The 26,549-nt window shown below is 43.3% G+C and overlaps 1 protein-coding gene across 2 annotated transcripts; it reads right to left on the bottom strand.

Moving 5' to 3' along the window:
• Positions 1–1,091: 1,091 nt before the first annotated feature.
• TPGS2 (tubulin polyglutamylase complex subunit 2) lies at positions 1,092–26,529 on the bottom strand. Of its 2 annotated transcripts, XR_003532178.1 has the most exons (8): positions 26,402–26,529; positions 21,564–21,643; positions 13,025–13,112; positions 11,854–11,985; positions 9,715–9,828; positions 7,915–8,075; positions 4,786–5,938; positions 1,092–1,140 (listed from the first exon to the last, which is right to left on the bottom strand). XR_003532178.1 is itself a non-coding variant. In XM_027671058.1 (7 exons), exons 1-7 carry the CDS (start codon positions 26,472–26,474, stop codon positions 5,711–5,713), a joined length of 876 nt encoding a protein of 291 aa, XP_027526859.1. In that variant the 5' UTR covers positions 26,475–26,529; the 3' UTR covers positions 4,415–5,710. The 2 variants fall into 2 exon arrangements, 1 of the variants encoding a protein (XP_027526859.1); XM_027671058.1 differs by lacking the exon at positions 1,092–1,140 and having other exon boundaries at positions 4,415–5,938.
• Between the last annotated feature and the right edge of the window lie 20 nt (positions 26,530–26,549).

The raw sequence follows: 26,549 nt of genomic DNA, 5'->3' as shown, positions 1-26,549 counted from the left end.
GGCAAAGGCTGTTTCAATGGTCAGCTTTGCAAATCAGTGTGTGACAAAACATGGGGTCCTCCTTGCTGATGGGACTCAACGCCATTGACTCACCCTTGCTCAGGGGTTCCCACAACAGGGAGGCAATGAGGGATCTTGTAGCTTCTGGCTGCCTTCAGGCTTATTTGGAATCATGCATCCGGTTGGTGGCCGGTCACTAGTGGTGTCCCCCAGGGATCAGTGTTGGGCCCAGTTCTGTTTAATATCCTTACTGATGATCTGGATGAGGGGATTGAGTGTATTATTAGCAAATTTGCAGATGACACCAAGTTGGGGGGAGTGTTGATTTGCTGGAAGGCAGAAGGGCTCTTCAGAGGGACCTGGACAAGCTGGAGAGTTGGGCTGATTCCAGTGGGATGAGGTTCAACAAGGCCAAGTGCCGGGTCCTGCACTTTGGCCACAACAACCCCTGTAGCACTACAGGCTGGGGACAGAGTGGCTGGAGAGCAGCCAGGCAGGAAGGGACCTGGGAGTTTGGATTGACAGGAAGCTGATTGTGAGCCAGAATGTGCCCAGGTGGTCAAGAAGGCCAATGGCATCCAGGCCTGGATCAGGAACAGTGGGGCCAGCAGGTCCAGGGAAGTGATTCTTCCCCTGGACTCAGCACTGGTGAGGCCACCCCTGGAGTGCTGTGTCCAGTTCTGGGCCCCTCAGTTCAGGAAGGATATTGAGGTGCTGGAGCAGGTCCAGGGAAGAGCAACAAGGCTGATGAAGGGACTGGAGCACAAGTCCTATGAGAGGTTGAGGGAGCTGGGGTTGTTTAGCCTGGAGAAGAGGAGGCTCAGGGGAGACCTCATCACTCTCTGCAACTCCCTGAAAGGATGTTGTAGCCAGGTAGACGTTGGTCTCTTTTCCCAGGCAGCTATCAGTAAGACAAGAGGGCATGGTCTTAAGCTGTGCCAGGGGAGGTTTAGGTTGGATATTAGGAAGACATTTTTTAAAGAGAGAGTAATCAGACATTGGAATGGGCTACCCAGGGAAGTGGTGGATTCTCCATTCTGGAGGTTTTTAAGATGAGACTGGATGTGGCATCAGTGCCATGGTCTCGTAACCACGGCAGTAGTGGATCAAGGGTTGGACTTTGTGGGAAAGGGCTAACACCTTACAGGAAGATTATTGCAAGGAAGGATGGGAAATGTAGTCTCCGCAGCAGGCTCCCCGAAGAGAGTGCTCAACTGCACATGCCCACTGGAAGGATTCGAGAATGATCCTTGGGGAAATAGCACATGCCCTATGGTTATGTAACCTCTTATGTAATCGAGGAGTATAAAAACGTGTTAATAAACTGTTAATAAATGATTTGCCAGCTTGCACTCAATCTGGTGGGTCCGTGCCTAACTGCCACAAATGGCACCCAAACAAAGAATTTTAAGAGAGACATCAGAAACCAGAGCATTAGGCTGCTGGGATGTCTACCAGTGGCAGCCCCTGGCTGAACTCAAAGGAAAGGAGGAGCTCCTTGAGGACCCTGCACACGCCAATCACCTCTGAAGTTATAGGACTATAGGAAAAAAGAAGAAAATTCAGCATTCGATCCAGAGGTGAGCAGCCAGGGAAGGGGGGAGGTAATTCCTGAGAGATGAAACAGAATGCTGAAGCCTTACGCCAGTTTAAAAAAAAAAAAAAGACAGAAAAAAAGAAATTACGAAAGCTAAATTGCTGGCACTTTTAATATGGATTGCCGTGACTGTACTCCTGATTCCTTTCTGATTCTGGCAAACTACTTTCTTTTTCATCCTTTTGTAACTTCTGCAGGGTGCTCTCTTTCTCTTCCCTTCCTGATTCCAGCAGGCTGCTTTCTTTACTTTGTTGGCCTCCCATTATTATCATAGGGGTTTAATTATGCAGTTATCTGGGATTTCTCAATTTGTCTCACCGTGTCATGCACAGGATATCTATCTATAAAGTACTGGTCACCGCTGACAGGTATTAATCTAGTAACCAGTACTTGACAGACCAACATCCACCAGTTGATCCAGGGGTTGGATTCTTAAACCAGTTTCCAGTTGCAAACATTTAAATCACTAGGGGGTTGTACTCTAGTTCGTCTTCTCCTTAAACCAACTATCCCACAAAAAAACTTTCATAACACGCTCCTACCTTTCTTAACCTATTTCACCACCTTAAAATACCCTCTACTCCGTCCCAACACCCCACACGTGCTGGACGCTGGACGCATGAAGTGCCGTGACTATGTGGAAGACAGCACTGCAGAAGAAAGGAATTGATCTTGAAGGAGAAATTATACATATAAGTGATTTGCAAAGACAGTTAATAAGTGCTTGTCACACTCATGGTTGCTCATGTCGCCCTTGGATTTGTGTAAAGTGTCAAAATTGTAACAAGAAAACTTGGAGAGTAGTTAGAGAAAGAGAAGGGACTTTTAACATACTATGTTTAGCTTGTAACTCTCAAGCTCATCAATCATGGTCAGGAGAGCATTGGGCCTCTGACTTTCTGGACACCCCTATTCTCAATGGGCAAGTACATCAAGTTGTACAACGTATTGAAAACTTAGAAATCAGAGCCGAAGTATTCTTTCTTTATGTAATTATAAGCCGAGCCATAAGAGCTCAATTGTGCCAACAAAACATTATCATTGCATCCGAATGTGGACAACATATTGCAATCCCACATTCCTACACTGTTGCTGAGGAACAATGGGAACAAACCAAGTCGTATTGGGCATGACGCTGGCAAGTGTCAAAAAGACACAGACAATATAAATAATGATACATACCTATCAAGATCTTTCGTATTGAGAAATAACTCTACCAGTCAGTTTGAAAAAGATCACCAAGCTTGTTGGCAATTATTGAATTTCACTAACAATCCACAACACGAACCTATTGAAGCTTATGTTCTCACTATTAGTGCTGCAGAGGAAAAAGTTATCTTCCCTGTCTTGACCAATGTTTGGGATAGTTATGACAATACTAAGAATAAATAGCAATGAGTTAACACAAAAGCATGCATCCCTAGAGGACAATTAGGCTATATCTGCAAAAATACTATAGTAGAAGCAGAAGACTTATGCTTAGATGCTGAGAACAGTGTATGTATCTTTAAAATGCTTCCTCACAGTAAAGCTCAATCACAAGTATTTTATGTAGGTAATGGATGTGGATGTGTAAGAACTGTCTGCAGTGACATTACCATAGGTAACTGTCACGAAATAACTAATAGTACTAACCTTTTGCATATGTAACTTTACTAAGATTGTAGACTGTGACTTTAACTACATTACTCCTGTAACTACTTAACAACTAATTGAAGACATACCAAGACTACAGATAGGTATGGATACTAACCTTCTCAAAACCATACTCACACATCCTGACACAGATAAACTAGTGCAAGAAGTAAACAAAACCACACAATGCATGCTGTGGCAAGTAGAACATGACGCAGCAGGAATAAATAAAAAAAAAAATATCTTAACCAAAATTGAACAAGTAGGGAAACACCACTGGTGGGATATCTTTACAAGGTATTCCCCAACAGCAACCCAAGTTTTTAATTACTTGATACACCCAATCTTGATCATATCAATAGCAATACTCTTACTAACTCTTTTGAACGTGTGTCTGTGGTATCAGCTAAAGTCTATAAATACGAAGCCACAAGTAATCTGGGCAATGATACAAGCCTATCAATACCCTCAAAACTAAAACTTGACGAAAGAATTCGTAAGTTTTAGAAAAGGGGGAATGAAGCCGGACAAGGCCCAGAAAGCAAATATTACTATATGAAAAGTAGAGAGTTAAATTCAGAATATAGGTATAAGCAAGAACAGAAAAGCTTAGTCTTAGAAACAGTAGAGGCAATAATTCATTAAGGTATGCAGAACATACTGACACAGGAGAACAAGAACTCATGTACTCAGGAGAACAACCTGATAAAGAAGGAAGATGAGCCAAAATCTAGGTATCCTTGCAAAATCATCAGAAACCTCTGCCAGATGCACCAAGATGTCAGCCAAAGTAGGAAAGTTCACAAAGTTCATGATGAGTATGAAAAGTGGGCAGGGGGATTCCTGAAGTTGAAGGCCAGAACTACCCTCCCAGATTCTCCCCAAATTGAAGACTGCACCTCTAACTCCGCCTAAACTCCACCTGTTATGAATATTGAAAATGTATGTTGCAATTCTATGAATATACATGTAGAAATGTTGTAATCACTTGTAGAAATTGTATAAAATCCTGTTATTTCACCGAGAAGGGGGAGCAGTTTTTCCAGGATGACCTGACTGTTCCCGGGCGCTCCGGAGGCCCGTGAAATAAAGTTCCTCCTGCTTAAAGGCTACAAACTTTGTCTCTAAGCAGTTTCTTTTTGTTTGTGCCTTTTTGGGGGCAAAATCTTGGCATCATAGGAAATGTGGGTAGAGCCCTTCCCAAATCTTCGTTCATGAAGCATGCCCATGATGATGATGACAATATCCATACCCTAACACATTTCCCCTTAAAATAAAGTTGATGCTTTTCACCCAGTTACATGCATACCCTCAGATAAAAGTCACCTGTCAAAAACCCTTAAAACCCCCCGGATTAATGAAGGTTACATGATTAAAGAAGTTACTTAGTGTATAGAGTAATTAGTTCTAATAAAGGCCTTTTAGATTTAGGCCCTGAGTTATATAGCTAGTTAAGATAAGGTTGTTTTATGTTAAGAAAGGTTTTAGAGTTATAGTGTTCTGTAACTTGTTATTATAACAAAGAAGGGGGATTTGTGGGAAGGGGTTAACACCTTACAGGAAGATTATTGCAAGGAAGGATGGGAAATGTAGTCTCTGCAGCAGGCCCCCGAAGAGAGTGCTCGACTGCACATGCCCGCTGGAAGGACTCGAGAATGATCCTTGGGGAAATAGCAGGTGCTCTATGGTTATGTAACCTCTTATGCAATCGAGGAGTATAAAAACATGTGCTTGACTGTTAATAAACGATTTTCCAACTTGCACTCAATCTGGTGGGTCCGTGCCTACTTGCCACAGGAGTTGATGATCTCAGAGGTGTTTTCCAATCTGGCTGATTCTATGATTCTATGTCACTATGTGAAAAGATACAGCGTGAAGGCAAAAAGGTGGTCTGGGCTGTAGAGCAAGCAGCTAGGACAGTGCAGAGACACCAACGTCCCAGGTCCCCTTGTACCATGAATCTCAGAGCAGAAGTTGGAAGGAGTACAGGGAAGTGCAGAGTTTGATTCTATCTGAAGTGGAAGTTATTTCTTTGTTCAGCAGGTTCCAGCCTGCTCCCACAGCATGCAAGGTCAGGACAGGTTTCTTTCAGAGGAGATGGCAGAAACATCTTCACACCCTCTATTTCAGCATGGTCTGTTAAAGTAATGGTGACATATCTGCCTTCATTTCACTGCTGTAGTTGCACAGGAACAAAAGCTTCCCTACAGAGCAGTGACATCAAGGGTTTCTTCATGCCCTCTGAAAAATACATGCTGCAAGTAGCACAAGGGAATAAAATCAACGTCTCAAGTTTTTTTCTTAAGAGTCTCCAGGAACTACATCCACATCGTGGCTATATTTCATGCAAATGCTGCAATGTGTTTTCCGTGGGCACATCTATTCATGCACAAGGAACTTGGTCTGAACCTCTGAGACTCTGCAGCAGAGAACACCAGAGCTTATTGCAAACGTTGTCCAGAGTCAGATCTGGGGGTCTCACTTCCTTGAAGAATTCCCAGCTACTGAGGATGTCTTCGCAGAGGTCATGCTCGTGTGACTCTTTTGGGAGCCTGCTGGCTGAGAAGGTGGTTTCTTTTTGAGCACTGGAGTTTTGTTCTTGCTTTTAAATACCTTGTTGGGGTCCAGCTTGTTCACAAAGGAATCAGCTTCTTCAGACAGGAGCGCTGTGTTGATGGTTATGGGTTTGTACATGTTAAACCATTGCTGAAAGGCAGGATTGTGTGGAAGGAAGAGGTTAAATTCAAACTGCAAATAGACAATTTCACCTTGTTCCCCCTCTTCCCTGGGACATGATTTTAATCCCACACCACTTATCAGTTTGCAGTTTACAGGACTTCGAAGAGTGTTTGTGATAAAGACACACAAGGCATGGCTACAGCTACAGTCCTGAAACTGCATTCCAGACAGGGAAGAAGAGAACCAGACACAAACCTAACACTACCTTTCCTGCAGTGTAACTCCTATAGGGAGCAACTCCTGATTTAAATCACAGGAGGAAAACCAAAGGGAGGAGATAAAACTAAACCACATTTATCTAGATTCAGATAAGCAGAAAAGATTAAAAAACCTTGGAATTTAAATGGGCTTATAAATTGGAAACCAACTAGTTGAACTTCTCAAAATGTAGCTTTCCCCCCTCTCTTCACATATAAAATAACACAGTTTTTTTAACTGTTTACACCAAGGATTTTGTGTTGGTTTCTCTTATTGTCTTTCTACTTCTGATTTTCTGTCTAGAAATAACTACAATGATTTAGTTTCTTGGTTCCCAGAGGTCACCACAATGTTACGACCTACAGTTCTCAACTCTTAAATGTTTTTCCCATTGCTTTTTCATTGACAAAGTCAGGAAATAAAACTGTAAGAGCTATAGTATTACAAATCACACTGAAATCATCAAGACAGTGTTGAACAAGATAAACAGAAGATCAATACCAAAATGTAGATAGCAGCCTATTCATGTACTGCTTAGTGGAAATCAGCTTTAAATATTCCCTTGAAAACTTTGAAAATTATAATGGTTAATGCACCAGGAGGATTTTAACTAACAGGGGCTGGAAATGATTAGGGAATATACGAATGATTTCACTTAAGGTTTGCGAATATACTGAACATAATAAAATATTTATAGCAGGAAAGCTACAGAAAGGCAGATCACAGGCATACACTACAGTACCACGTACACAGCCTGGGCTGACGAAGTACAGCACAGTGTAACAGGGAAGACACCAGAAAAAAAAAGAACAAGTTTCTATAGCCACTGATTGATGGGAAGTTGGCAGTGATTTACATGAGTAATTCCGATGTGCACACAGGACCAAGGAGTGCCATGCTGGCAGGACAGCTGTCACGTCTGGGGGAAGTGCAGGACACTCACTGAGACTTTGACAATGTGCACAGACACTGCACTGGCTTGTGTTCAGTAGGATTGTCAGCTCCATTCCCTGACCTCTCACACGATGGAAGCAGGGTTAGGGCTGAAGGCCCAGTCAAACACAGAGGAATAGCAGAAGCCTCTAATAGCAGGATTTTAGCATAGCAGAACAGCAATTTTAATAATAATAAGGGGCTGGAATGGTCACAAGGCTTTACCTAGAGCTCTTCTATAACTACTTCTAGGACTGCTGGCTTTTAAATTGCACCTTTTTGAGCATAATTTTTATGAAGGCATCCCTTCATAAAAGGATGAAAAGGAATTAATATTATTGGCAAGGCTCAAGGTCACAGTCTTCATCTGTCTAATGGGTACCTGGACTTCCCTCTCCACCCAGAGAGCATTAGGCTCTTGTTCAGTGGTATGCCCAGAAAACTGATCTAGACAAATCTTACATAGCCATAGGGATGAACAGCTCCCCTCAGTTGCCAGCAGCCATGGAAGTGGAGGTTTGCTTCAGGATCAAGAAGGCAAAGAAATAATCAGGGTTCTACCACATGCTATTAGAGGTCGAGGGTAGGGCCTGACTTAGGTGAGAAAAGCAGGGTTAACACAATATTAGTGAATTCAAATTACTGTGAAACAAGTGACCATTAACAAGCTATTGGGAAAAGACTTGTGGTCCCTTCCATGGCTCACCAGGGAGGGCCCTGTTGGGGCTACAGACTGCTTGTCAAAAGGTGGGAAGATGTTTCTCCACTCTGTGCTTAGCAAAAAACTGAGATGCTGGACCCTGCTGTCATACCTTAGCCTGGGGGCTGACCCCGTAGCTGGTGAAGGCGTACTGCCACTGTGGGAGACCCAGGTGGGTGATGAGCAGGCGGTAGTAGGCTGTGAAGGTTTTGGTGAGGAAATGCCAATACAGAGCTCTGTCCAGGAACCATATCTCTGTGTCTGGGGAGACAACTAGAATAAAACAAGCACAAGTTACACTGTTGCTTTGCAGCCATAAGCTTAACATCTGGCCACTGTCAGGTGGGAGACACAACAAACTCATCAGAAAGGTGGTCTTATGTACATCCAGGCACAGAATTCAGCACTTGCCCTTGTTAAACTTCATATGGTTGGCGATTGACCAGTCCTCTACTTTGTCAAGGTCTCTCTGCAAAGCCTCCCTGCCTTCGGGGGAGACACCAGCTCCTCCCAATTTAGCATCATGGGCAAACTTACTTCATGTACCTTCCAGTCCTGTGTCCAAGCTGTTTATGAAAACAGTGAAGAGAACTGGGCCTAAGATGGAGCCCTGCAGAACCCCACTAATGACCAGTCACCAGCTTGAGTGACCCCATTCACTACAACCTTTTGTGCCCCACCCGTGAGCCAGTTGCTCACCCGCTGCATGATGTATTTGTCTGGCTGCATCCTGGACAATGAATGCAATGCTACCCCTTCCCAGCCTGGGACTGATACGCTACATGGAACATCAGCAGCTTTTGTAGTATATGTTCAAAGTACAATTATGGCAAACATTTATCTGCCCCACAAAGTAAAAAGCAGCTAACTCAATTGTCAGTCATCTGGATTACTGAATAGAGTCCAGAGTCTGGAAGTCATGGGAGTGTGTGCTGCCAACAAAAACACATTTTGCAAAATCCTTCCACAGTGATCAAGTATTTCTCTAGCGGCAACATCCCTTGTAGCATAAAAAGAAGTTATTTTCTTTCTTGGGAAACTGAGATGCTGAACACTGCCAGTTAACCAGACTGTCCCCTGCGCTGCCATCGACCCCTGTAACCAATGCTCCCTCCCCTTGCACAGGTCATCCACTGCATGTGCTGAAATCACTGACACTGGAAGGCAAGGGGATAAGTAAGAACTTACTGCCTTGGGAGCTGTAGTCACACCCAATGAAAGACACAAGATAATAACTGAGGATTTTTCTTAAGAAGATATATATTGCAATTGCACAGCCCCACACTGTAAACACACATACACCAAGTGACCTGTGCACTGTCTTATGCCACCTACTTCACAAGTGCCTTGGGCGTTTCTCTACTCACTCACTGATAACAGTTATCTGTGTATCTGTCAGAAGAAACAGCTCAGCTCCCATCTCTTACCCTCCTGTTCCACCCTTCCTGCCCCATTTTGACCTAGTTAGCACCTGGAGGCTCTGCATCCATGCACAAGGTGGAAGAACCAGTCTAAGCCTGTCTCAGTCAGCTAAGGCCTTTTTTTACCATCTACTCCTTGTTTCTAAGCGGAGTTATACCCGTTCTCATCAAAATGTAAGGGTTTTGTTCTAAGACATGCAGGTAACCAGAGACAGATTAGTGGAGCTCTGTATTAGTTCAACACTGTATGTAGGCCACATGTACATGCAGAAATTATAACTCAGACTCCAACATTAAAAGGAGCGAAAACGTTAGCTCTAGTTAAGTCTCTGTAAGGTTTAGTCCCTGACTTCAGTGGACACAGGACACCCCAGTAAAAGTTTCATCTATGAATTGTAAAGAAGATCAGATATCTAACATAATTCTTTAAGTGTGGCCTCCAGATACAATCCACGACCAGAGACAGATAACTTTTCTCTCTTCAGTCTTACCTGGTTCAGCATGCTTATAAACAAGACAGACTTTCCCATTCCCATTGCATGGGTCTAATTCAAAGATAAGACTACGAGAATCAAAGTGTGGCTTCTCTGGTTTGTCTCCATTACCTGAAACAAACAAAAAAAATTTCATGAAACATGTTTGGGAAACTGACTGTGACTCAGTTGCAAAGAGTCAAACTATTTGATACTTGTGAATAAATCAGCTGAGGAAGAACTAAAGCAAACTATTATATTTATGTTTCTTGGAAATGATTAAGTTCCCTATGTTTAAAATAAAACTAAAAAAAAAAAAGTGAGAAAAATTTTAATCTGGTAGGAAAACAAACCAGAGTCAAATTCAGATGGCTGAAAACAGACAACAACCTGACTTCTAGTCCTTCCCTGGCATAAAGCAAGACCAGCTTTACAGATGTCACTCCTGAGGTTTATCTAATCTTTTCTTAAAGTTCTCCAGTGTTGGAGATGGCACAGTCTCCAGGCAGTCAATCCAAATCCATCAGTTATCACTTAGAAGTTTTCCTAATGGATCCGGAGTCTTCCTTGTTGCACTTGAAGTCCATTACCTCTGTTACCTCTACTATTCCTTTGTTGCCCTAATTACTTTTTTTTCTAAGGAGGACAGGGAGAACAACTTATTCTTTTCTCTTGACAGAAGACTTTAATGAACTTGTAGACACATATTTCTCCATACATTCCAGTGTGACATCAGTAGCCCTTTCAACAACCAAGTTTGACTCATATTCAACTTGGGACCCCCAACCACCACAGAGCATTTCTACAGCACCATTTTGGGACTGTGAAGCTGCAAGTTCTTGTGGAATGCAATTTTGAAATCTAAAGCTGATGGGGAAGAAGTGGGACATAAGAGCTGTACTCTCCAGAAGAATTTTCCACTAAAGTCAGGATGAGAACTTCTGTGGGGATGTAACTTTCTCTCAGTGTACCTTATAAGTGCATCACTGGAGGTTTGAGTCACTGAGTGGAAGTAGAAATTGGTGCATTTCATTACAATGGTTAGAAGATCAGGACTGCAGCCAAGCTGGAATGTGACAAGAAGAAATTTTCAGCCACATTTAGAAGCTAGAAGAACTATATAGATGCAGAGATAAGACTGAAATCAAATAGCACTTTTTAAAAGAAACTGGCATGACACCTGGCTCTGTTCCTATCCTCTTAATTTTTCCAGTCTTGTTAGACTGTAAGAACTCTTAAAAAAGTGAGTGGGCCTTTTTCTTCTTTCTTCTTCTCTCCAAATAGCAGTATTCCCCGCATTTTAGGCAGTCTGGAAACATACACTTTCCACTGCAACCTCACAGTTACATGTATTTACCAGTTACTTTTCCCATTCCAGCTGCACTTTCATTACCAAGACAAAACCTGTTATCTTTTGTTCATGTAACACCATAAGCACACAAAGACTTTGGAAGCTAAATCACTGGAGGAAGACTCAGATAAAAGTTTAAACAGGGAAAAGGCAGAACAAGAGGGCTGACAGGTTGCTAAAAGAGGATACAAGTAACACTAACGACTGGCAGCATCAGCAATCCCCATGATATTCACAGCATACAGATCTGCCTGTTGAGGCTGTAGGGGACTAATAAGATATATAATAGATCCAGCCCAGGAGACAAAAAATCACAGAATCACAGAATGGTTTTGGGTTGGAAGGAACCTTAAAGATCACCTCCTTCCAATTCCACTGCCACGGGGCTTAGCTGAGTTGCTAAGAGAATTGGGATTGTTCATCCTGGAAAAGAGAAGGCTTTGAGGTGACCTAATAGGAGCCTTCCAGTACCTGGAGGGAGCCTACAAGGAAGATGAAGAGAGACTTTTTACAAGAGCATGTAGAGAAAGGACAAGAGGGAATAGCTTCAAACTGATAGAGAGTAGGTTTAGATTGGATATTAGGAAAAAATTCTTTACTATGATGGCGGTAAGGCACTGCAACAGATTTCCCATGGACGCCCCATCCCTGGAAGTGCTTAAGGCTAGGTTGGATGGGGCTCTGAGCAACCTGGTCTAGTGCAAGGGGTCACTGCTCACCTATCTATGCCCTATATCCTAACATTACTCTAACAGAGGAAAAGGGATGACACAGAGCACATTTTCCAGCCTGTTAACAGGCCTTACCTTCCTCGTCCGTGTCATCTTCCAGGTCGGCGAGGGTTGGAGCATTGGGCAGGGTGTACATGGAGGAGCCCCCAAGCCGACACAGCTGTGAGATGCTGTTAATCACCATGGAGCCCAGGGGCATGGGAGTATCTGCAATGAGACTCACTGTTAACCACATCCAGGGTCAGGAAAGCATAGGAGGTATTTCTGTTCCTCCACACATCAACCCAAACCTTTCTAACAGCATCAACTCAACAAGTCACCCTGCTCAGCCATGTGTGATGGGTCTCAGAAGGCACTGTTGGATGCTTGCTCAAACAAGACAGTTATGTGAGCTGCCTTGGACTCTGTACACTTGTGAGCCCTGAAAACAAGACTCTTCAGAGGTCACAACACAGCAAATCCCATTTGAAACACGATGGAAGTCACCGCAGGTGCTAAAGCCCTGATGTGAGCTGTCTCTGAAATAAAATTTCACTTCCTGAGGAAGACCATGTCCTTTTCCACACTTCCACCTGAAGTCTCTTAATTTCTACGTTGTAATATTGTTAAACTAAGACACCCTGTATTTGATACCTCCAGAAGTAAGGAAGTGTCCACAGCCCAATCTGACAGCCTTGCTTGAGGGCAATGAGAACCTGGATAATAACTGCAGAATGAACAATAGGCCTGATTCTTGCCCAACAAGGATGGATAATGAAGCTCTAACTTTAGCATTGGAAACTGGAACCAGGCTCCAGCATATACATTTTAATGAGAAAGAGACATTATCAGAGGTGCCTCCTCCTACTGCTTTATGATGGGATAATGAGCTATAGCTGCTTCTCTCTCCATGAACTACAGAGGGAGTTAAGGTATGAGATTTAAATCACATACCTACATGTGAGTGTCAACAGATGGCCAGTGTATTACAGAACAGTATTTATGTCATGAGTAGTTGTTTGGATTCTTGCCATTTTCAGTGTCTGCACCTCTTCTGTGAGAGTCCAGAACGCTTAAGCAATAGAATTTGTCCTGTTGCATCAAGAAGGGACCTCTGATCGGCAGTTATATTTTTTTCCTTACCAGGACATCTCTAAAATAGCCTACAATCCCATGCAGAACTGCCTTTTATAACTCTTAATTCAGGGGTCAGATTTCTGGCTGCAATGAAATGAGGGTATCAGTGGAGAGGAACATGTTGACTCACCATCAGTCTTCACACTCCAGGTCATCTGGAAGCCATCGGTCATCAGATAGAAGTTCTTTAAATCCTCTGGCAATATGCAGGAGTTTTTCTGCAAATCACAATCAAAGTGTTATGGGAAAACACAGATCATGCCTCATACTGAAACATGGTACAGAAATATTTGCCACCAAATTTTTTAACTTCAAGATGACTCAAATATCTCATTCTAAAGCCTTGGAGAAAACTGTGTATTTCTTGGGTCTGTGCTATTGTATTTACAAAGGTGACTTGGGAAAATTTCACAATGAGCAGTCAGTCATCAGAAGAATATTACACCATTGTTCCCCAACTGAGACAACATATAATCTTTTGACACTAGCAGCCATTCCAAGCTCACGTACATAAGAACAACTGGCTTTTTCATATAAATGGCTTAAAATAGTAGGGTTCTGCTTTGAGTGAAATCAGACTAAACTTATCTGTTCCACTAAAGCACACACAATATTAGCATAAGGACTCTCTTCTCCTGAGGGATTTCAGTTCCAAGTTGGTGAGAGAAGTGTAGATTCAAAAGTTGCACATAATCAAGTGGATTCTACGTTTCACTTAACAAAAAGTATGTGTGCAAACACATGCAGAGCCAGACTCACAAACCTGCTGGTCTGGCTTCACCCCTCCAAACTTCAGCACTTGGCTGGGGCTCCTAAGCCTGCTTCCTTTTGAGTCAACAATGAAAGAAGCAACTCCAGAGAGCTGGAGTTCTAGGAACTACAACCCATTTCCTGTACCTGTCTCGATTATGGAAGAAGTCTTTCTTAACTTAGACTCTTTAGTTAAGCAGCAAATATGAGGAAGGAAGGATAAAGGCTTAATCCTTGGAACAAAAAGAATCCCAAAGAGCTATAGGCGATTGCAGGCCCTGCTCCTGGTGACAGGACTGGTTGCAGACCAGTGACCCTCTGCTGAAGTGTCGAGAACACAAAATGAAACAGGACAGAAGCCTGTCAGTTTTAAGAAGACAAGCAACATGTATAACTACAAGAGTTACCTGTTGTTTTATCTGTAATTGTTTTAGAGAAAAAACTGATTGAGAAAGATTCAAGAGAGTTCACATTTAAAATATTGTCACACTCAAGACTCCAAAAGAATCAGACCCCAAAACTCAAAATAGTCTCCAATGATGCAATTCCACAATCTCTGCATTGACTTGTCCAAGGGCTGCATTATTCTCCTTGTGGAAAAGTTGCATTAAATAAAGATAGAATATTCTGGTAACCAGTAGCTAAGGAAAAGAAAGATGCACATGCAGTTCATGTAGCTCTGCTTTACTTGGTAAAGAGAGAAGCTGATCAGATTCTCCCCCACATCTCCAACTTGTACATATCCAATTATCTTTCCTGATGTTGCCCCAAAGCATCTCTCCAGTAGGAGCTACCTGTCAGCTGTGCATCCAGCTGCAATGCTGGCCTCTGGTCATCAGTGACTGGCATGAACAAGGGTGTTGGTCTCCTCCTGTTCATTTCCCCTCCCTCCCCTGGGAAGAGGGCAGCCCTTCTGCCTGTTAAAGCCTTATTCACAGCCACTTTCTTCAGGTTGTTACAGTCTCTGTCCCCTAAACTGGGGGTGTACACACTGTGCAGGACCCCCTAACCTGCACACAACCTTCACTCTTGCCTGTTAACTTACTTTCTAAGCATATCCATTTATGTTGGCTGACTACTACTGACGAGTCCCAGATACTAATGGTTTTGCAGCTTGAAATAGGACAGGTCACTTTACCTGCCTCGTCAAGCAGCCTGGTCAGTAGCACAGTGCTTTCCTATCCCAGGTAGGGAAAATATTCAGGGTCTACAGGTATTAAAGCAGACAAACTGATACTGTAGAGACTTTGTTTTGAGAACAGTTTATCATCCTTTGATAAGAGCCTTCTGATGGTTGAGGCCCTGGTGGTAAGTTTAAGGAGATTACTAAACCACATGGACATATCTGAAGTTCTTCAAATGCCTTTCACAAACACACCTTCTTCTGTGGGTTCTCCTCAGTCCTAAATATTTATAATTTCACGCTGCCCTTTCATCACTTTTAATTTCAAGCTGTAGCTGTAAGCACAGTGACTAGGGCTAAAACTATGAAGAAACAGAGAGACAGACCTGCTACAAGGCCTCAGAAGTGCACAAAAGTTTACATGGCACTTTCAATCCGTTTCAAATCCCCCAATTTTAACTAATCTATCCCAGCAGTAAAAACACATATGCAAACAGCCCATCTGACTTCAGTGGGTGTTATTCTCCAAGCAGAAGAACCAGATCCATTGCGATAACAAAATCTAAGATTTTAAAACTTCCATAGTAGTATCCAGGTAAATACAACTACAGCTCAGGCACAGACCAATTTAGCAAATATAGCTGATTAAGGCAAGGTAAAAATTACATCTGAACAGGCCTTCTGCTCTGAATCCTCTTTTTCTGAATGGAAAGGTCAACATGTGCATGTTTCTCCAGGTGGTTACCCTCCCAATTTATTTCAGGATTCTCCCAACCATGTCCCTTTGCATGAGTTTCCAAACAATGGTGCAAAATATATGGGTGGGAAACGCTGTACCAGAGCAGATATGGGGTCTATAGGAAAATACCAGTAAATAGAAAGCTTCACTAATACCCATCTCTCTCATCTGATAGAAAGGACGGATTGTTCTGTCATATTATACTTAGTCACATGACCCCATGACATCAGAACAGCGATGATCTGACAGCAGAGTCAGACAAACAAGCCACTATATATTAAAAGTGGCTTATCAAACTCTATATTCCTCCTGCTCAACTGGTAGTTTTAAGGATTGTGCTCTCCAGCCCCATAAAATACACTATTCCCAATAACGTGCCAGAAGTGGCTTAACCACAGCCCTGGCAAGCAGCTGTTTTCACTCCACTCATTTGGTTACACTCATCAGCTCATAAAACAAAATATCCCAAGTGCCCAGTACAGTGTGTGAGGTCTATTCCTTTTGTTTGTTCTCCATAATGCCCCAAGTAGTCTCCCAAGAAAACACAGTCCACAGAGGACAGAGAAAAATATTAGAATCAGGCTTGTTTTGCTTCCAAGACCTGAACAGCACTGGCTCCAAAGCTAGAACCCTGACATATGGCAACTCACTTAAGGCACTGTTGAAACAATACCTCTCAAGCAAATATAGTAAAGAAATGGAAAGCAATCAAAACATAGAGCTCTGGAGAGACTTTTCTAAAAAAAAATGAATGACTGATTTTTATCCAACTTCTAGGGTGAGAAGGAAAGCATTTATGTCACTTTTTACCCAGCTTCTGGGGAGAGAAGGAAGGCATTTATGTCCCTTCTCAGGGCTTGCAAGCAGCAGAGCTCATCAGCAGCCACCCTTCTCTCTTCCTGACGTGCTGCAGTTTCATGACTGGTCTGTCTTAGCTGCTAGTGAATGTGAATGTTAACTTGTGTAACATGCTGAGACGTTCTGGTTGCACCTTTTATAAATTTGACCTAGAGGGCTCCCAGGAGATCACGATGCTTTAATTTTCTGAGGCTGGGGTAGACCTGATTCCCTGCTGCACAGAAGAGGATTTAACAATTCTCTTGAGGATGTTGTTGTGCAGCCAGGTTTTTAATTAGAATACTATAAAGCCCAACAGGAGAAGAAATACTGTGCAAGAAGCACTGTTTACCTCCCCAAACTCCTTGAACCTCTTCCCTATTACGCAGCTTGAAGAAGCACAGGTTTCCTCAGGCTGGATGCTGCTGGAACCACTTCCCTGTCTCTCCTATACTCAGGGCCACAAGACAGGCTCAAGGTGGTAGATCCTGTGCTCCTGGGGATAAAGGATGGCAGGCTTGCCTAATGCTAAGGGAGGACATTACAAGAAGGATGCCAAGAAGGACCCTTGAACATGCACATGCCTGCATGCATACTTTTGAGTCAAAAAGTATGGTAGAAGCAGTGAGGGTGTGTGGTGGTTTGGAGCTGTCTCCCTACCAACTCTCCAACAACACAGCAAAAGCTTCCCCTCCAAAAACCAAGAGAAAAGCAAAAAAAAACCAAGAGACCCAAAATAAGAGAGCTAAAGCAATATATATTTACACTTATATTACATTTATATACAATTACAAAGACTATATACACATGAGAACGAAACCCCCAACACCCCCAAAGGGAAAGGGAAAAACCAAAAAAACCCTAAAAACAGGTATACACACTCAATAAAGAACTAGCCAAAGAAAATTTTAATACTTTCCTTGGGATAGCACAATCGCGCCAAAAGCCGCCGCCACGCTACCGGACCCCGGATTGGCAGAAACAACAGGCCCCATAGAGAGCAGCCTAGGAGGTTCCTGGATTGTGTGTAAGAAGGCTTCAAATGAGGACCCAGGGAAGTACAGGTCTGACAGTCTGACCTCGGTGCTGGGGAAGGTCATGGAGAGATCATCCTGAGTGCCATCACACAGCATGTACAGGAGAACCAGGTGATCAGGCCCAGCCAGCAGGGGTTTAGGAGAGGCAAGTCCTGCTTGACTGACCTGATCTCCTTCTATGACAAGGTGATCTGCTCAGTGGATGAGGGAAAGGCTGTGGATGTTGACTTCTTGGACTTCAGTAAAGCCTTGGACACCGTTTCGCATAGAACTCTCCTGGAGAAACTGGCTGCTCCTGGCTCGGATGGATGCTCTGTTCCCTGGCTAAAAAACTGGCTGATGGTCATACCCAGAGAGTGCTGGTGCATGGAATTACATCCAGCTGGGGCCAGTCACTAGTGGAGTTCCCCAGGGCTCACTGCTGGGTCCATCCCTGTTTATTGCTTTTATTGATAATCTGGACAAGGAGATCAAGAGCACCCTCCGTTGATTTGAAGACAACACCAAGTTGGGTGAGAGAGTTGATTTGCTGGAGGGTAGGAAGGTTCTGCAGAGGGATCTGGACAGGTTGGATCAGTGGGCTGAGGCCAATCGTGTGAGGCTCAACAAGGCCAAGTGCCAGGTCCTGCCCTTGGGTCACAACAACCCCCTGCAGTGCTGCAGGCTGGGGGCAGAGGGGCTGAGAAGCTGCTTGGTGGGAAAGGACCTGAGAGTGCTGGTCGACCGTGGCTGAACATGAGCCAGAGAGAGTCCAGGTGGGCAAGAAGGCCAATGACCCCTGTCCTGTGTCAGCAATAATGGGGGCAGCAGGACCAGGCAATGACTGTCCCTCTGTACTGGGCACTGGTGAAGCTGCACCTTGAATCGTGTGTTCAGTTTTGGCCCCCTATGATAAGAAAGACATTGAGGTGCTGGAGTGTGTCCAGAGAAGGGAACAGAACTGGGGAAGGTCTGGAGAAGTCTGATGATGAGCAGCTGAGGGAGCCAGGGGCGTTTAGCCTGGAGAAAAGAAAGCTCAGGGGAGGCCTTATCCCTCTCTACTACTCCCTGAAAGGTACTGAAAGTACCAGGTGGGGGTCAGGGTCTTCTCCTAGATAACAAGTGAGAAAGACAAGAGAATATGGCCTCAGGCTGTGCCAGGAAAGGCTGGTCAGGCATTGAAAAAGGCTGCCCAGGAACTGTGGAATCACCATTCCTGGAAGTGGTCAGAGGGTGTGTAGATGTGGCACATGTGGGGATATAGTTCAGTTTTGAACACGATGGTACTACATTAATGGTTGGACCTGATGATCTTAGAGGTCTTTTCCAACTTTAATGATTCTATGAATTCTAGGATAGCGAGAAACCACCAGGGCAGTTCTCTCTGAGATTTACATGCAGAGAGAGTTTCTAAATTGTCTGACAGCCTAACATAGTCTATAATAGGAAAGCACCAGACTGCTTTTTATGGTTTTATTACAGAAAATTAAATCTTTTTAGACAAAATACATAAGGAGAAACAACAAATTTCCTAGGCAGATTTGCAGAATATCAAAACTACAGCAATGTGATGGGTGGGGATCGATTACAGCCAGCCAGGGGCAGCTCAGACACTGCTAAGAAGTCAAACAGAAGAAAAGCCAAAACTACTCTGTTCAATTTGCTTGGCCTGTTGTGGTGCTGAGCTCTGGTACCTCCGTGTACCCTATGAAAACCAGAACAATTACGTGGGTGATGCATTTTAATTCTGGTTGAGGCAAAAAAGAAATTGTGATTCAGACACTGCGCCAGAGTGCCTCCTAGCAATATTTCAGTATAATACTTACTTTTAAAAACTGCATGTGGAGGGGAGCAGAGCCATTGCCAGCCTAATTTTAGGAGTGGGAAAGGGTTCATAGGACGACAAACACTGGAGTTATTACCACTGGAGTTCTGTTAACCAGGTAACTCTGTCTCTACTCCCTCTTCTATTGCTTGTCTCCCTTTCCTGGGGAAAAGGTAACATCTTGGTAGGTCTAAGTATCAAGAAAGGTTGAAAAATTATCTGTTTTTATTAAAATACATTGAACTACTTAAAAGTTTTGGGGAAATGATGCTACCCATGTAAACACTTGACAACCATATACTTTAAGTATTTTTGTGAGTGTGCTGACTTCCAATAAATTATTCAGGATCGGTCTCAGGATTGGTTTCCTGAAGTGTAAGACTTAACAGCTCTTTCTGCTTGGGAACAGTTTGACCAGTTTTCCCTATATCACAGAAAAAAATCTGCAAATACTTTCATAAGCAAAGACATAGAGGGGAACTAAAAGATCTTGTTAAAAATCAACTACGAAGAAATTATTATGTGCATAAGTATTGCCACCTGGTGGCTCAAAAAAACTCCACAGCTATAAAAGTAAACACTGTATTCAAAATCAAGAAGGGTAAGTTTGAGGGAAAGTAAATAAAAGTTCACCCTGAAAGGGCCTCGTGAGGCGCTGAGTGCATTGCACTTAATCATCACTGAAGGACTTTTTGTCCTGCAATTGTGTGGACTAGGGTAGATATCAGACTTCATCCCCAAAGCTCAAGGAAAAAAAAAGTAAAAAAAAAAAAAAAGTTACCTTTTAATTTGAGAAGGGAAATTTTATTTATCAATGCAACTGGAACCAACACCAAAGAAATAGGCAGCCAACCCCCCACTATTAGCAGTTCAGCTCAACTGTATCCACTTAATTTTCAACATTCACTTTCACAATTGACTTAGTCCATCAGTGGGCGGGGGGGTGTTGGAAATTGAAATTTTGTTTTTACATCTCGGGAATGAAGTGCTTTGGCTACAGCATTTCAAAGTCTGGTTTTACAAGAACAGCTCAGTTTTCAAAGAAACTCGTTTTAGTTTGGAGGAGAAGCAGCACCTGAAAATGAGAGCAACACTGTGTCTGGGAGAAGCATCCTCTCTACTCAAAAGTGAGCAAATGTCACTCTGCTGCTCCCAGACCTGAGCTGGCTCAGTCATAGTGTCTAGACCTTCCCAGCCCAGGTAATCCAACACCTGAACAACAGCCACAGTAAATCAGGAATCAGTTTACACAAACCTGAAAAACCGGACATTTCTGCCTGACCAGTTGGCTACTGGACAAATTTCAGTAAGTAACACACATTTGCATCACACATATTCTGACCTGGGTATATAAATTCTTGATAAATGTCACTAATTGGGATAGGGCATTAACAAAAGTAGGGCCAGGCCTTTCCTTACTGTTTAGGAAAACCCTGTAAATGGTAAGGTGCCCAAGCAAAAGTTATTTTATGCAGTGGTAACAAAAGCAGTGGTAATAAGAGCAGATTCTCTGGGAGAATGGACTATAGGTGGGGTTGGAGTAGATGGAGGCTGATTCACTGAACTCCATCCTCTGCCATGCCGCTTTCCAAAGGCAGACAGCTTCTGCTGTCCCTTTCCTACATGTGAGTGACACCTACAAAGCAGTTATTCCACCAGGGCCGTGAGACTGAGGTTTGAATATATATACGTATATTCAAAAAGGGGGCAAAAATGCCATCTCTGCCCACAAGAGTCACACAACAGTTTTCAGAACCCTCAGATCACACAGAGTGATGCAGTGAGGTCAGATAATGCGGAGTGTCCTTCACAGCTTTCTAGAACAGGCAGTGGGACATCCCTTAGCCAAAAGACTGGGTTGGTTAGCCAAAGAGGGGGTAGAAGGAGGGGCTGTGAGAAACTGAAGCGAATGGCTGAGACTAAAAAGAGAAACAGATAACTGGAAGAAACTGGATGGCTCAGTGGTATTTGCCAGCTTGAGGCCTTTACCTTTAATGTCCATGAATAATAAAGAGCTGCTTCATTTTGTTTGAAAGGGAGTTGGAAAATGTTTTCAGATCTGAGTCAGAAAAATATTTGTTCCCCACTGAGTCACCACTGTTGCTGCCTACTACAGTTATGTGATTTCTTTTTCAAGCCATCATTCTGAATGTACACTGATGATGTTTCTCTAACAGATCAGGTGCACGTGACAGCCTAAAAGACAGAGTGAAACAGGATTAAGAAAAACTCAACAACTGTGTATGCTCCTCTGTGCATCAAACCTGGTAACAAGCTCCCTCATGACCAAACACAAGGTAGTCATTGCATTTGAGATTCTCTGTGGGCTGCTGCACATGTGGACTGACCTCACTGCAGTTGTATCACAAAAATACTCACTTGCTCCCAAGAAATGATGGTGTGGCGTTCAGCTGGCTCCTTCTCCACAAATGTCACCTCAGCAACTCCTGGAGAAGTCTCTAAAAGGAAAAGAGGAGCATGTTTGCAGCTGGCATGGGTGACATCAACACTGTGAGACAGACAATTTTGCAAGTTAATTTGAGTGACAGCCAGGGAAAAGGCATTAATGACTATAAGCACTGTGCTGGTGACTGAGCAGTCACTTTTTTTTGTCTGTAACTGTACTCAGCATGTCTTGGCATGAAGATATCTAAAGATGCACAAAATGTCATCCTTTGAACTTTTTTTATAGATACATATGCATATATAATGATATATCTGATGGGTCTAGACGTACACTAGTCTAGTGAGTGGCATCCCTACCAATGGCTGGAGGGTTGGAAACAGATGACCTTTAAGGACCCTTCCAATCCAAACTACTCTGTGTTTCTGTGACATAAACACATTTTGTATACAAGGTGTGATTTTTTGCAGAGGATTCATGGAAAAAAAAATCAATGATGGGTTCCCAGGCAAACTATAAAAGAGAGGAATCTCTCTTTGCAAGCATTCCCCGTGGTTTCTGTTGGGTAAGATATCCTCAGCTTGGGACAATATGTTGTGCAGTGCTGCTGTGAATTGCTAACAACCATATTCCACAAAGACAGGCACATTTAAATGCTGGATCCAGTGGGTTTGGACAGACACAGAATCTGATCATGAAGGGAGCTGTGTGAGCAAACATCAGCCCTCTGGAATCCCAGCTGGATAAATGCAAAGCTGTTATGAGCACTGAGCTTGTAACTTATAAAAATCATCTTAGTATTTTATGGGAAAGAACACTATAGAAATGCAAGATACTAATCTACACAGTGCTACCCCTGCAGGTGTGTGATGGCAGAACAGTCTCTCTTGCGCTTACTGTTTTATAATGTTTTACTTCACCCACAGCCAACTGAAACAATTCCCACTGAGTTAATTCACCTTGGATTAGGTCCAGAAAGACTACCAACTTGTTGTGGGAACTGCAAGCCCAGCACATGGGGCCATGGAATAGAAGTGAACACTATGCAGGGCTTTCAAGAACTGGCTCTGCTGTGAAAGTATTGGCTCCCAAAGCAGTCACAATTGCTTTCTGGTAAAACATACACAGTGCACTAGACAGGAAAGGCAGGCACTAGAGAGCTTTGGTGTGTTTTTTACCTTCAATGCCAGGCTTCTAATTCCAGCAGTAGCCTTGCCCTTGTCTGTTCTGCTGGTGGACAAGTGGCACTTGGTTTCAGGAAGTCTATACTCCAATGGGAAATACTGACTGGTAACATCCTTAGATAATTTAGAGGACAACACATGGTACCACAAAACCAAGACTCAGGTTAAAGGCAGAAAAAAAACAGCAAAAGAGTAAAATCATAGTAGGTCACCTAGGAGATTTGTCTGGCCAAGGGGAAGACCCCAAGATACAGAAGACTGATGTTTCACTTCTGGTAGGTGGGTCGAAGGTGGGGTGATCTGTCTCTTGCTGCAATACAAGCTGCCCAGCTGTATTCTTCTTCTAAAGAAGTGTGTGGAATCAATGATCTAAACAGTCCTTTCCATCTAAGCTATGCAAGCCTTATGACAAGTTAAAGAGATTATAATAACAGAGCAATTGTTATTTCTGTGATCAAAGAAAACATCAGGGATGTTTAATTCATCATGCACAACAGCTTGGCTGGGATGACAGAAGATTAAATATCATATCAGTCAAAGATGATGTCTAGGAAAGAGAGAAGTACAACTTCTAAAGAGGTCTGAACCAAATCCAACATCAAAAGAAAGAGAAATTCCATCTTAAAAGCTGGAATATTACATTTAAAATATCCTCTGGGTAATCTGAAGACCCCGTTTAACAGCTGTAAGTAGGTATGGACAGGAGCTCCTTTAAACATTAGCTGACTTTGCCATGAGTTGCTTTTTCTTCCAAACGGAAGAAACGAAGAAGCCACCTAGATTAAAGATACAAGGCTTAACTAGTTCAGGTGACTCCACCCTGCTCATTACTCTGAATCAAGATCACAGTAAACTCTATCCTACTTTTAGGACATTTCATCTGGAAGCTTCCAAAAATGCTTTGCACTGTAAATCAGAAAGAGTCAATGTAATGGAGTGACACAAAGCTGAGGCAGGAAATCATAGGATTTTTAGTCAAGAAATCATAAGATTAGCAGTCTTTACAGTACTGCTGATAGTGCCTATAAGTTGGATAAACTTTCAGCGTAATTTTAAAATGTCTGAATAGTTATGTTCTTATCTAGCAAAAACACTCAATAGTGAAGTACAGTCCTGCTCTGGAAAGTTCAGAATAGCTAACACCTCCTATTCTGATTTAGTTATGAAAAATCAACCTTTCTGGAACTTGCTATTGCTCATAGAACTTCAGCAAAGTGAATCATATGGGCAGTGGGAAAGATCTTCCTCTTTTTTCCCTTACATTATATCCTCCATAAGGCTTGTGAGAAATATTCCCTCTTGTAGGGACTTCCACAGAGACAAGTTAAAAAAAACAAAAACCAAAACCAAACAACAAAGCAATGCCCACCCCCACAACCTAATCTACACAATTTGTTCAAAGGAGGGTTTTTGAAATGGTATCATAAACAATTGTTCATAAAGGTATTGGAAAATCAGGTGCCAAGCTCCCATATACTATATGTGCACCTTGGTTAAAAGGAGTATGTTGAGCTTCATTACATGATTATTTCTACCTCCTGAAAAAAATGTTTCACAAACTCAACAGAGTTAAAAGTCTATTACTGATTTTATGTTACAGTAGGCAGAAAGTGTCTACTGGCTTCATGAGACCTTCCAAAAGATTTAAAGTAAGATAGTTTCTATCTTACTAACTACTGAGAAAGGCATCTTTCTGAATGAGATACCCTTTGCTATTTGAACAATGAACAGATTAATAAAGTTTCCCAATTAGCTCAGCAATTCTAATTAATTTGGTGGCACAGCTGACATGCTTTGGACTACTTCACTGGAAAAAATGCGAAAAATTCCCAGAAGGAGTGGAGAGACAGAGAAAAGAAGCAGAGTAAAACATCACTGTGATGGACTGGCATGCACATTGCTGTATTGCACAGTGGAAGCTGTCAGAGAGACAGGCAGAAAAACAAAAAAACACAAACCAGGAAACACCCTTCATGCCAAAGGGATGTTACAGGACTTTCAAGGGCCAAACCTGCATTGCCATGTCTTGCTGGTGTAGATAACACACCTACCCAAAACAGTTTATATGGCAACATTACTTTTGGACACAGTTAACATCTCACAGATCTCACACATCTGAGGGTGGCAAAAGTGAGGGCAGGGCCAGTAATTTTTTTAAAAAGAACTACTTCAAAGAAGCATTTGCCACGATGGATGATCACCAGCAGTTTCAGTCACAGAGCAGAATGACAGTGTTATCCTGACCTCACAACTGAGAACAAACCAAACAAATAAACAAACCAACCAAACAAATTCCAACCCCCCTGCAAATTCAATAAAAAGTCTGTATGAGAATGCTGATCAGAGACTGAGGATGAAATACTGTCCTCACTGAAGCCCAGAGCAAGTATTAAGCCCTGATCTTTTAATCTCATCTGTCTGAGCAGCTATCTAAACCCATGTGCAACCAGAGATATGCTAGGGTTACCAGATGAAACTCACTGTCCTGCAATACAGTGGCTGGGTGAGGCAACTGCAGTGCTCACGTCTGGCTTTAAAATTCACAGGAAGAAGTCTTTGGACTGCAATGTGTAATCTTGACGCACACAGGGCTTGGGATAGAAACAGGACAGTCCTGTGCCCAGGTTTCTGAGGGATGAAAGGTCTAATGCTGAAATCCTTTACACAAGCAAACATTTGCACAAATCCTTGTGATTCTACTGCCATGAGTAAAGTTTTGTCTGAGAAGCCTTCCTCTGAACGCCTTGCAGTCCTGCTGAACTTCAAAGAATGCTGAGGGGATGCAAGAAGGCTTGAGACCTGAGCAAAACTCAGAGATGGGAATCAGGGCATGTTGTGGAACAAATCCCACGGTGTGGGAATGAGCTGTAGGGTGACTATGTTTGGGGAGCTGATCCTGAGCAGATTCCCAGATCAGCCTTGTGCCAGAGCCCTGCCCCACACTGAACCCCCTCCATCGGACACAGTCCCTGCTGATCCCACATGCAACAGAGCCAGGTTTACTACAACAGACGGGTTTATGCACAATTTACGCATTAAGGTTGTGTGGCAACCTCAGAGCAACCTTCCAGTCTCTGAAGGGGTCCACAGGGAATCCAGAGAGGGACTCTGCCAGGAACTGTAGTGACAGGGCAAGGAGTAATGGGTACAAACTGAAAGAGGGGAAATTTAGGTTGGCTGTGAGGAAGAAATTCTTTACTGCGTGGGCGGTGAGACACTGGCAGAGGTTGTCCAGGAAGGCTGTGGATGCCTCAGCCCTGTTAGTGTTCAAGGCCAGGCTGGATAAGGCCTTGAACAGCCTGGTCTCGTGGGAGGAGTCCCTGCCTACAGCAGGGGGGGTTGGGACTGGATCATCTTCAAGGTCCCTTGCAATTCCTTAACATTCCATGACTCTACAATTTTGAATAAAACACTACCTTCTCCTTCTTTGATGCTTTTGAAACTCCTAAGTCGAGAGATTCGGGAATCCTGCCGCTGATTCCAGAAACAAGGATCTCTGTGTGTGTGCAGGAGCTGCTTCAGCTGCGCGATTCACAAGAGGGGCCGTGACAACCTGGTGGTCCTCCCCCCCCCAGCTCACCCCCGGCCTGCCCCCGGCCCCGGGGGGGCTGTATCTCACCGCCACTCACCCAGTATCCTTGTGACGCCCAGGGTGAGCTTGTCCAGGTAGGGCTTGATGCCGGCAGGGGGTTTGTCCTCCATCCTCCGCGGGACCCTCCTGCCTCCGCCCAGCCCGGCAGCGAACAAATCCTTTTTATCCTTCCTGCCGCCCCGTAG

Source organism: Neopelma chrysocephalum, unplaced genomic scaffold, assembly GCF_003984885.1.
Source record: "Neopelma chrysocephalum unplaced genomic scaffold, ASM398488v2 Primary Assembly neopelma1_97027, whole genome shotgun sequence".
NCBI classification, from domain to species: Eukaryota; Metazoa; Chordata; class Aves; order Passeriformes; family Pipridae; genus Neopelma; species Neopelma chrysocephalum.
Note: the sequence above shows the minus strand (reverse complement) of the source record. Positions and strands in the feature narration are given on the sequence as shown.

What these genes read in the sequence shown, in the direction of transcription:
- TPGS2 (XM_027671058.1), bottom strand. Translation starts at nt 26,474, where the DNA reads ATGGAGGACAAACCCCCTGCCGGCATCAAGCCCTACCTGGACAAGCTC. An exon ending in CTGGAGTGTGAAGACTGATG is followed by an intron (nt 11,986 to 13,024) that starts GTGAGTCAACAT and finishes GTCTCATTGCAG; the next exon opens with ATACTCCCATGCCCCTGGGC. An exon ending in AGATGACACGGACGAGGAAG is followed by an intron (nt 9,829 to 11,853) that starts GTAAGGCCTGTT and finishes TGTTTGTTTCAG; the next exon opens with GTAATGGAGACAAACCAGAG.